Source organism: Anabas testudineus, chromosome 3 (assembly GCF_900324465.2).
Source record: "Anabas testudineus chromosome 3, fAnaTes1.2, whole genome shotgun sequence".
NCBI classification, from domain to species: domain Eukaryota; kingdom Metazoa; phylum Chordata; class Actinopteri; order Anabantiformes; family Anabantidae; genus Anabas; species Anabas testudineus.
The window spans coordinates 5,164,387-5,176,998 of NC_046612.1; the positions used below are offsets into that span (position 1 = coordinate 5,164,387).

General features: G+C 38.2%; 1 protein-coding gene across 1 annotated transcript in view; it reads left to right on the forward strand.

Moving 5' to 3' along the window:
- LOC113174926 (CUB and sushi domain-containing protein 1-like) overlaps positions 1-12,612 on the forward strand; it is a 330,106-nt gene that overhangs the window by 243,996 nt on the left and 73,498 nt on the right. The window contains exons 27-32 of the mRNA XM_026379140.1: positions 498-624; positions 1,856-2,067; positions 4,031-4,222; positions 6,053-6,191; positions 9,711-9,898; positions 11,949-12,143. Coding sequence (XP_026234925.1) covers positions 498-624; positions 1,856-2,067; positions 4,031-4,222; positions 6,053-6,191; positions 9,711-9,898; positions 11,949-12,143 — 1,053 coding nt within the window. The remainder of the gene's footprint in view (positions 1-497; positions 625-1,855; positions 2,068-4,030; positions 4,223-6,052; positions 6,192-9,710; positions 9,899-11,948; positions 12,144-12,612) is intronic.

Here is a 12,612-nt window from a genome sequence, read left to right on the forward strand (position 1 = left end):
TGTGAAGACCTTAACTATAAGAGGATGAATATGAACATATAATCACGATAGTGCAGGTGAAGTGGTGTAACCTCATTACAAAAAATTATTGTTTTTATTTGTTTGAAGTTATTTTATATATATATATTATAACTTTTAAGAAGTTATTCTGATGATACATAGTCTTCAGTAGACTTCAGATGTCTTTTTGATTTAGAAACAGACTTCGTGTCTGAGGGCTACAAGTTGCCAATAGAATCTGTGCAGGGTTTAATTCACAACAACCCTGCAGTAATCCTACAGTATAATGCTTTATCCTGGGTCCTTACAAGCGCCCGTTTGTCTGTTTCATCTTCCCAGCTAAATATAAAGATTGTGTAACTGGACATATAAGGTGTATCCATGCTTTATAATACAAGTAGTAGCAATAACCAAGCTGTACTATAAGTCAAGTTAAGATTAGCAAAAAATAATTTTTCCTCAGTTATGTTTTTTCAGCTTGTCTTATGTCCTTTTAGCGGAGTGTGGAGGTCACATAACTGGAGCAGTGTCTGGACGGATTCTGTCTCCAGGATATCCTGCTCCATATGATAACAACCTCCACTGTACCTGGACTATAGAGGCTGATACAGGAAAGACAATCAGGTGAGACTATCAATGCATATCAATGTTGAATACACACAGAAACCAGTGTTTGCATAATGATAATGATAATCGCTTGCAGCTATCTTGTTGAGACTTACATTGTAGGAAACCATCCAAGAAATGTTTGATAAAGAAATAAAACAAGAAATAAAATAGGTGTTACCAAGTATCTGCATAATTGCTTCCATCTGGCCTAGATAAGCTAAGCTTATGAAGTACCAAACAAGACAATCTAATGAACAGTAATGGCAATTTAAAGTGAAGTCAAGTCATTTTATATGGCATGCTTCATACACAGTGGCAATTAAAGGTACTTTACATCAGCATTAAAGGAAAATTATCAATGTTGAAATATATATAATATATAAATTATGTATAAATATAGTTAAAATATCAAGTGGAGTTTGCCTCATTGGGTTTTCCACTCCCACAATGACACCTCTGACATTCTTGAATTAGATAAAGGAAAAACTCCCCAAAAAACACTTTAACTGAATAAAGTTCAGAAAGAGCAACAGAGCAAGGAACCCTCTCTCAGAATATATTCCATAGATCAGTGTTGCGCGAGAGTGCACAATTTGTCCCTGACACCAAGGCCTAGTAACTAAAAGCTGCCACTGTAGACCTGCATCGTATTCTGGGTACAATCCGACGATGACTACCATAGGACCTGAAGGGTCTGGCTGGACTATAGTCAGTGAGCAGGTCAGTAATTTACTGAGGGGACAGACCATTAAGTGTTTTATAGACCAGCAGTCGAGGTTTGAAGTTAATTCTCTGTTGTACTGGCAGCCAATGAAGAGCTTTAAGAACTGGAGTAACATGTTCATATTTGCGTGTCCGTGTTAATGCTGCTGAATTCTGAATGAGCCATAGGCTTCAGATATTTTATAGAACTATATTACAGGATTATAAGACAATTTCTATATGACAGCAGCCTTCACTCTGCATGAACCATAGAAGTAAACACTCAGTAGACTGCCAGGTAATAATACATTTACTAATTAGAGATAACTGTTCACTGTCAAAGCCACCGCTGTGATGGCGAGTACACCACATTAGTCATTATGCCACCACAGTGTTCCTCAAAATATTGTGGCTGCTGCTGACATGTGAGCATGTGCTGCATTTTATTTCATGGTTAACAAGGCATTTGGTTAAAAATGAAATCAGAATGAAAACAAGTGGTATAATATTTCAGTTGGATCATGTCTTATCTTTGTTTTCTCAGCCTTCACTTCATCGTTTTTGACACCGAGGTCGGCCACGATATTCTGAGAGTTTGGGATGGTCCATCTGGGCCATCGGATGGCGGGATTCTGTTGAAAGAATGGTCAGGTCAAGCCTTACCTGAAGATATCCACTCGACCTTCAACATACTCACACTCCAGTTTGATTCTGATTATTTCATCAGCAAGCAAGGATTTTCTATACAGTTTTCTAGTAAGTAGCTTTGTCTCTAAATCAAAATTATTAAATTTGAAATTCACATGCTAGCTAGGACACCAGATCCTAGATATCATACCATAATTGTACTAAATCCCTGATTTGTGTGGTTTGCCCCACTCTATTCCCCATATCCATTTAAGAAGAAAACCAATTACTGAATTGGCAATTAAATTAACAAATTAACAAACTCAGAACTCATCACATGTATAGTGTCTGGGTTATTATATAAACCTCATTTATTTTGGTTATAGGAGAATTAATTTGGAACAATGCTGAATTTAACAGGATTTCTGAAAAACCGTTAGCCAGAGACTCAAGTGAGAGCTTTTAATATCTCACTCTGGGACACAGGCTCACTACGTAATGAAGGAGCCCACCTGTGGCTCAGGGACCTGTAGCTCAGTTTTGGTTATAGTTAGGAATATATTTAGTAAAGCAGCAGCTGCACTAACAAAGCTATGTATGTTGTTGCAGGTTATTTAACAGTACAGTGAAATTATTCTTAAAAACATCATGGTTTTGTGAAATTAATAAATAAAAATAACAAGACCAGCAATCCTAAAAGTGTATTAGTATAAGCAGTGAACATCGTGGTTTCTAGTCAGCTTTTTCCTCGTACCCTGTGAAAGAGGTGTCAGGGAACACAAATGTTTTTTAAAAAAGTGCAACCTGCACTCTAAGTGTTCTCCTGGGTGCATGATTGAGCTGCAGGATCCAAAAAAGCTTGTGCATTGTCCTTTAACAATGATTGGCCAAAGCTTGTGCCATCCTCTGTTGCAGCAAAATAAATCAAAGGCAGACTGAGTGAGTTAGGAAGCAGGAGAACAGTCAAGAACTTTGTTTCTTGACAAATCTTTATTTACATCAGCAAATTTACTAATCCAATCACACTAACACACACGCAGCTGTTTAACATAGTGGCCACTTTATAAGATACACCAGTATATTAATGCAAATATTTAATCGACCAATCACATGGCAGCAACTCAGTGCATTTATGCATGTAGCCATGGTCAAGATGTTCTGCTGAAGTAAACAAACTAGTCATGATTTTTTATGTTTGAACACGCCCATTAAACATACATAATGATGGAGGTAAAATGAACTGAAACAGTTTGAATAGATGGTTTAAAGCATCTGCTTCCAGTTGGCATTTAATTATATCAGAAGCGCAGTGTTTCACTTACTTTTTCATCTTTGACATGTGGTGGAATGGGAGATTTGCATGAAGTACGTGTGGCCCACATATCTGCAGCAACTGTGTGATGCCATCATGTCAATATAGACCAAAATCTCTAAGGAAAGATTCTAGCACCTTGGTGAATCTAAGTCACAAACAAATTAGGCACTTATGATGGCCAAAATGTGTCCAACACACTATGATCCAGGCAGTGTCACTAATAAAGTGACCGATGAGTGTAGTCGATCAATACAGTTGTTCATCAAGGCCTTAAAAGTTTTTTTGCATACATATGCATTTGCAACAGCTATTGGAATTTATTTTCTTCAAGATGCATATTTTGAGTCATAAATAATTGCAGTCAGCACACTTTCACTATCTCTGAGGCACATTTAGTTTTTTCTATTCTCCCCGTATTTAAAACAATAAATATTTACACTCACTAACATGCTAATCAAAGCAGTGCTTTTCCATTACTATGGTAATGACTCCTTGTATTTACCTCCATGTTGATTTACTAAAGCAAAAGAAAATGATATTTACCACCGTATTCATTTATTCAAAGTAAAGTTTGTGGATTTATTGAGCGAGTGATTTTCTAGGGGTGATGTTATTAGAGATTTTTGTTGTTTTGTCCTTTTGTCCCTGACTGTCCACTGACCTGATAGAATTAATACAGTTTTGCTCTAGAAGTGCGAGTTTGAGGGTTCCTGTCTCAGTGCCCATCTTTCTATCCATAATATTTTAATATCTATCTGTGTGTTTGACACTCTATAGCCACCACAGCAACGACCTGCAACGATCCAGGCATTCCTGTAAATGGCTCTCGATATGGGGACAGTAAGGAACCTGGCGACAGTATGACATTCCAGTGTGATCCAGGCTACCAGTTGCAGGGCCAGGACACTATCACATGTGTACGGATGGATAACAGATTCTACTGGCAACCTGATCCTCCAACGTGTATAGGTGGGTCTACATTACTCCTGGGATTATGACTGCGAAGAGATTGAATCAAGTGAAAAAGTCATTCTTTTCCATACATGCAGTGTGATAAAATGTTATGATTTTGAAACTTGAGAAACACAGAAAAAGGCAAAAGACACTGATATTCATGTACTTTCCATCAGACACCAAAGTTGGCACAAATTGCTCTAAATATATTCAACAATGGTTGACTCAGCACTAAATCTCTCGTGGCAGATGATGAGTTATATTTTAAGCCTCAAGTGGACATAAGAAGAAAGGTGGCAAAAGATTTGTAGCATTGCAGAGAGATGCAGGTTGCTGTTGTAGAGTTCCTGAGTCAGAACTGTTGAAAAACCAGAGCTTGTTTGTTCTTTCCCTCTATTATCACCACCATTGGGCCCACCTGCTGCTTATAGCCCATTGAGCTTCCACATCCCACTCAACACGTTATCCACATGCTTCTGCTGCAGTTTGTTTTTCACTCTCCCACTTTCAGGTGTGCTTTCCTTCCTTTGTTTTCCTCCTCATTTACTTCTGACACACTTGACTTTTTCACTAAGGCAATAAAGTCACTTCTATCCCTGAAACCTGTCTTATTTTTTGAGTGAAAGAAGGCAGGTTTAGCACAGCCGGTGCAAAAAAGAAAAATAAATAAATCTATAATGCAGCAAGAGCACTTTAGTGGCCTCACCAATGAGCCTGCAAATCCCAGTATGTGACTAATAACAAACCTATAGCACATCAAGATTCCTGCACTTACCTTTACTTTGGGTTTATAAAGTTCTCTGTTTCCTGATTATCTGTTTCATCCTGTTCAGTTTTGTCTTGCACATGATATATATTGTCAAATTGGCCATAATATATTGGTGGGGACGTTTACTAGTGAGATTACTATATAAGTCCTGGGCAGCTGGATTTTGTAATTCATTTTACAGCAAAGACCTACAGTTTAGACCTTTACCCTTTTCGTTATATCATTCAGCCCCCTTTTACCTTTTCCTTTTCTTTATCAGCCATCACTATGGGCATGTCCTCCAGCATAGTCACAAACACCAGTAATTTACCTTGTAGCCATGTCTCTGAAACACCATTATACTGTGTTCCTGATATAGGTTTTACACGACTGTAGATAAAATGCAGGGCTTAAATCTCCCTCCCTTTTCTCTTAGCTAAGGCTGTGCTCATATCCCTTTCCTGCATGTCTACTATCACAGGTGGTGAATTCCTGTGTGATCAAAAGCTCCTTAGATCAAACTAGCATTCTACACAATAGTCCAGTGTGTGTGCATGTGTGTCTATCAATGAGTGATTTGCAATTGTTAATACCTTTGTTTACCTTTATTTCACTGTTGATAATCTGTTCACACCTTCCTGCCACCCCCAAGACACCCCTTCTTGTTTCAAATTCATCACCAAATTGCTGCTTGAATGCATCTATCCGTCTCTCTTGCCAATATCTCTTTCCTGCTCTCTGGCTTGTTGTGGGATAACAGGACCACTAGGGGTGATTCTCTCTGCTAACTACCCCCAACCCTACACTCTGTAACTAAATCTCACAGTCTGTCCATCTCTCTTTTGCTCCTTCACCTTCCACAGCAACCAGTGGAGGTAATATCAGCGGTCCACCAGGGGTAATTCTCTCTCTCTCTCCTAACCAACCACTGCCATATCTCCCATCACTCTATTCCACCTTGCCTACCTTTGGGGGTTATGTGAGTGGTCAGTCAGGGGTAATTCTCTTTCCAAATTACACAAGCCCAGTGCTTTGTAATCATTTTTCTTTCTCTCTCATTTCTCTCTCTCTCTTTCTCACTGTTTGCCTTTCTCCAGCAACCTGTGGGGGTAATGTCAGTGGGCCCTCTGGAGTCATCTTGTCCCCAAACTACCCCCAGCCGTACCCCCCTGGGAAAGAGTGTGATTGGAGAATCAGAGTCAACCCTGACTTTGTCATTGCCCTTATCTTCAAAAGGTAGGCCACTTACATTTATGGAGCTTATCTATGCCTATGGAGACACTGCAACCTAAATCAAAATAGTCATGTACATTGACTTTTCCTTTATTGTAGGAGGGATTTTTTCCCTGTATTTACAGTATGAAACGTGGCCCATGTTGTTTTGTTGCAGCTGCAGCAGGAAGGCAACCTTAAGAGGTGTCTTAACAGAAAGTAAACTGGTAGATTTATGATAATCCAGTGTTAATTAAAAATGTTTGCACTCAAGCTTAAACACAACTGTCACAACTCAACAGTCATAAAAGTTCTGTATGAGACAAAACATATGTCAAGAGTTAAATTACGGGAGGATGTGGATATTACTCAGGGAAAATACAAAGTTACTGATGCATACCCTGTGTTGGTTAATGGAACAGTCATTGAAGTCTTGTTGATATTTAAGAAGAAGCATCATAATGCATCGTAATAGATAAGAGAGCAACAGCAAGGTGTTGTTTTTTCCTTAATTATGAGTCAGTGTGGATATAACAAACACATCAGGGCAGAGCAATGGTCTCATTGATGATATTAATTTTTAATTGGTTTATACGAATACTTGAGAAAACATTCAAAATTACAAACCTAAATATATGAGGGATGGATGGGGTCCCCGAAGCATTCTCTATTATATATTTCTCTTCAGGCTTAAAGTTAAAAGTACATCACCCTCCATGGACTTGGTTCATAAGTTTATTTTTCAGTGTAGACTGGGCATGACTCACTGTGGCCCACACAGAGTCAAAAAAAGGTCTGTGCTATTATAGTCAGGGGCCAGGCCGAGTTTAGTCTGATGTTAATTATTACAGTTAGTGATCATTAAAGTAGCAAGAAAACTCATTTAAATGCACTACACTTCATCACTTATGTACTTTACATGTGCATTACACATACATCAGTCTAAAATAATACAAAAAAATAATTTCTAACACAAGTAGCTAAAGTAGCTTAATGAATAGTTTGTGGTGACATCTTTTCAGAAAGCAGAATTTGAATTAGTTTAATTTTCTCTCACTCGTCAGTGGTGGGTAATTTCCTATATAACATTGAAGAGTGATTATATGCAGATTAGCCACAATGTAAAATCCACTGACGGATAAAGTGAATAACATTGGTTTTGTTGTTACAATGGCACCTGCCATGGGGTGGGATGTTAGGAAGCAAGTGAACAGTCAGTTCTTGAGATTGATGTGTTCAAAGCAGACAAAATGGACAAGCAGATAGATCTGAGCTATTGCCAAGAGCCAAATTCTGATGGCTAGACGACTGGATCAGAACATTTGATGTTTTCTGGGGTGTTCCTGGCATTCATTGGTCTCCACCTACTAAAAGTCTTCAAAGGAAGAATTAAGCTGTGTGGGGTGTGAAGAAAAGCCCATTTGATGAAATCCCACACAAGAGCTGCTGTAGCAAAACTGCTGGCCATGATTGACGGGCATCATACTGACCCCTGCCCAGCACTTAAAGTGCCTACAATAAGCATGGGAACTTCAGAACCGTGCCATGGCCTAAGGAAGAAGGAGCCTGGCTTGATGAATCATGTGGATGTCCCGTCACGTTGTTTAGCATACACTAGCCCCATCTCATAACTTAAAGGACGTTCTGCTGACGTCTTAGTGCCCGATACGAGAGGACTCCTTCAGAGGTCTTGCGTCCATGCCTCAGTGGGTCAAAACTGCTTTGGTGGCAGAGGGGGAACTACACAACATGTGGTTTTGATGTTATGGCTGATCAGTATATCTGCAGGAACTTGAATACTGTAAAAAATATTTTGGTCCTATTTCTCAAACATTTTATATACTATGTGGTACATTGTCAGAAACGTTTCCTTAATTTTGAAAGGAAAATTTGTGTGTAAAATAAAATGTAAGATACATTTTTGGCCATTTTCATGTTTAGTTTTTTAGTAATATGCTAGTTTTTATTTACATCTCAAGTTCTGATTGTGCCCCAGAGGTGAATAATTTACAAGTCGTAGTGGTTAGGGGCCTATGACTAAAGCATAAGTAAAGACTGATGTTTTGCATGTAGTAAAGAGATAAAAAGCAAAGCAGACTTTCTCCAGATTGCCAACGGAGAAAAAATGACCCAATTTTGGCTTCAAGTTTTTCAGCTGAAGAGATAATTCCCTTCTGTTGTAACAGTAAGACAGTTTAATTTTACTTTTAATTAAGTTATATTGATATTGGCTGTTTTGTGAATGCTGTGTGTCAATTCTTTGTCATTATTTATCTCATTTTAACCTTGTAATTATGTTTTATATACTCAGCTGAAATAGACTTACATTGACCCAATTACTAATGACTCAGTTTTTGACCTGCGTTTGAATCAAATCACTGCACAATTCTTGTTCCTCCAATCATTCGGGGCCCATATCCATGTGACTCTAAATATTCTTGTTTTGTGAGAATAATATTCATACACATACTCATAATGCTGACTTCTTTGTGGCACTTAAACTGTATGTTTAAAAGTGTGTAATTTATCACTAAAAAATACACTACATTCTCACCTTTGCATGATGGCACTTAACTGACTGTTAACTCTTAACAGACCCTTGTTTTACTGTACTCCAGTGGAGTGGTTATGGTTCTGTCCCATTTCAGCTCAGTGAGAGCTGTGTGTTCCCTTTATTATGCTGAGTAGCTTTAGCATTTAGACATATGTCAGTAATATAAAAGCTGTTAGCATGTGTAATAATAGTGCCATATCAATGCAAAAGGGTTTTATGTGCGGGTAAGCTTTCTTCCACCAACTTAGCTAAGGATGTTATCCAAGTCATTTTCAATAACATATGTAATTGATAGTCAAATGAGACAAACATGCACATAAGGTGTTTTGAAATCTTTTGTTTAAATGTTCTCAATGCTGAACTATTTTGTTTTTTACCATCTTGGCTTTGTTTCACATTTAATGGTGTTTTGCTACATCTTACAGCACATTAACACCAACAGCTGTGCAGAACTGCATATTACCTGTCTTTGCTTGTAGTTTGAGTGCACAACTTTCTGAATATAAATAATACAGGGGTTAATCATCAGACTGTATATACACAGAATATCTTTCTTTTCTCCTCTTTATCTATCTTTCCTCTTACAGCGCGCACACACACACTGAGACTAGTATGTGTGCATTTGTTCTTGTACATTCAACTCCATAACTACCAGACTTCATGGATGTATAGAGGGGTTAGCAAAGTTGTCAAAATAAAAAATCTTTGCAAAAAAAACGCATTGGAAGCTACTGCCGGTTTAGACACATTTTAATTTTTAATGCAGTAAACACACTAGATAACATGTCAAAATGAATAAGTATGTAATGCCATTCATAGAGAGATAGCATAAGCACTTTGAAAGTCATTAAGCGAGGCAGGTATTTGGATTTAATAAACTAACTGAATTTATAGCTTGAAGGATTTAAACACACATACGCAAGAAACCAAGCCTCCTTGAATCTTAAAACTAACTTTTCCTTTTTATTTATTTATTTATTTGATCACAGTTTCAACATGGAGCCAAGTTATGACTTCCTGCACATCTACGAGGGTGAAGACTCTAATGGGCCTTTACTAGCAAGTCTCCAAGGCAACCAGGCCCCAGAGCGAATAGAGAGCAGCGGAAACGGCCTCTTCCTGGCGTTCAGATCTGACGCCTCACTGGGCATGTCTGGGTTTGCTATCGAATTTAGAGGTAATTAAACATTAAAACTTAAATGAAAAATGTCTTTCCTCATCGCATTTGTTGAAGCTACAGGGATTATATACAGGATACAGATAATGACCAAATGTTTAAAAACTGTTCAATCAGACCATTATTCATTTTGTTGTGTAATGGAGAGTATTAGGAGTACAGTAGTAGTAAGAGCATTATTAGTATTGGTATTGACAGTATTGGGAATAGTGAAGTAGCAGTAATAGTGATCTGATGATAGTCTCAATGTGTCACCCCACACTCGACCTAATAAATTTCAAAGGTATTTATTTCCTTTGGCCCATATTAATATTTTTGTTGGTGTTTTTTATATATTTTTTTATGTTGAGGGTCAGATTTACTCCCCCAAATCACATACTGTATTTGTCAAGAACAAAATGAAGGAGACATTTGTTCGGCTGTGTTAATAACTAAACTTCAAATTGTTTATTCTGTCTGAGGAAAAATTGGAGCAGAAACCCCAAAATTATCCTTGTCTCGACTACTGCACTGCCTTACTAACAAGGCTACCAGCATAAGCATTCAAACCTGTCCAGATGATCCAAAATGCAGCAGCACGTCTCAGTTTTGATCAAAAAGCACATCACACCACTCTGCATCAGGTTCATGGCTAGATCAGCTCTGACACTCCAACTCAATAATACTTGGCTAACTGAACACCCTTATCCTGGTGTGCAGTCCCTCTCATCCACCGCACTCTACCAACAACCTGTATCTAGTGGTCATCCTCACTGCCAAGCTTTTAGCTCAGTGATCCTGTGATGGTGTAACGAACTACCCGTCTCTGCATGCTAAGCATCCTCAATCCCAATATATGAACAACTCCCAGTTCACTTGTGACTCATGATTGGCCTTACAGATGTTGCTTGGTGCAGGTGATTTAACAGCTATAGTCAATGTGGAATTGATGATTACTTGTTAAACTAACTAGAAACTAGATCTGCACTGTCAAGTTTATAAAATCCTTTTATCTTGATTCTCTCTCTATTTATCTCTAATTAAAAAAAGATTATCTCCTTCTCTGTTGCCTGTCGTCTCGTGCTACCTCACACCTCTGTACTTTTGTCATTAATTCTCTACCTTTCATCTGCCATCTCTCTAATTAAAATAAAACTTTAATCATCTCCCAGTTTCACTTCCATTTTGCCCTCCCCCTCTCTCTGTTGGCTTCCCTCTGTCAATCCTAATATCTCGTTGTTATTGGGCGATCACAAAAACATCAAATAAGTTGGCCGAGTGCCAAATCAGAAAGACAGTTCGTCGGTTCGTCATCTTTTAGTTGTTTATGTTGTCTTCTTTCGCTTAATTCCTCTTATTGCTCTTATTTGAGGGATAGAAAAACAAGTGACAAGAAAAAGTTTGTGAACCCTTTGGAATTTCATGGTTTTCATCATTTGTCAGAAAATCTGATTTTAATCTAAGTCAAGAGTATTGACAGATAAGAAGCTTTAGCTCTGTCAAATTTTTTTCGGACATTTTATGTGTGGCTCTCTTAAAGTTGTTGGTTTGAGGTCTGGGCTCTAACTTGGCCTTGCTGTGGAGCGTCAATGTGCTCTTTGGCAAACTTCAGGTGTGCAGCATACGTTTTCCACTGGCACTATGAGGTTTATATGGTTGTTCTCACCAAAGACATGAAAGATCAGAATTTCTTTTATGTTATTATTTTAGGCACATTATATTTGTTAATACTCTTGACTTAGGTAAAGATCAGATCACATTTATGACAAATTAATGCAGAAAACCATGAAATTCCAAAAGGTTCACATACATTTTCTTGCCACTGTATCTAAAAAGTGTCTAGTCTATATTAGGTGTCAGTACATAAATACTTACTGTATTTTGTCCAAAACTGCTACTAAATCTGAGGTCATTGTTATTTAATAGATTTCTAAATGCTCAGCTGTAGCTTTGACCTATGACTTTATAGTAAGTAAAAAAGAAAATGACCAATTTCACCGTTAACCTAGGAGATGAATCAGGAACTCTTTTATTTTTATCTAGTAACACAGACTCTCTCTGTTCTCCACAGAAAAACCAAGAGAAGCCTGTTTTGACCCCGGTAACATCATGAACGCTAGTCGAACAGGTTATGACTATAAACTGGGATCTCAAGTCTCCTACAGCTGTCACCATGGATACACCACCGTGGGTGGGGATACCATCACCTGTATCATGGGTCATGATGGGAAACCAGTGTGGGACAAGCCTCTGCCATCATGTAAAGGTAGGATGAAACTTCATCCTTAGAAACACATGCACTAAGATGGTGAAAAGCTTATATGGGTAAAACCTGCTGTTGTTAAACTATAAAGAAAAACCTGCTCGCAACACTGTGGATTACTTTCATAGCTGAATATTTTGAAGGCACCATGGTAACTGAATGGCTGTGCATCTTATTTAAATGCAGTGTCCTCGGTTTGATTCTAACATCAGCATCGGCATTGGAGATGGTCCATCAGGGCTTGGAAGGCTGAACTGTCTGTTTGATTGACAGCTCAGAGAGCCAAGGAAGTGACACCTGCCAAACTGCCATTCAGATTGGTGTGTGTGTGTGAATGTGTGTGAGTATGTGTGAGAGAAGTGACAGAGAACTGACCTGGTGCCACATAGGGTTAAAAAAAAAAAAAAGAATTTAAATGAGGCACTGAGCGAGGTAGCAGGACAAGGAATGAATTTCAGAATGAGCATAAACG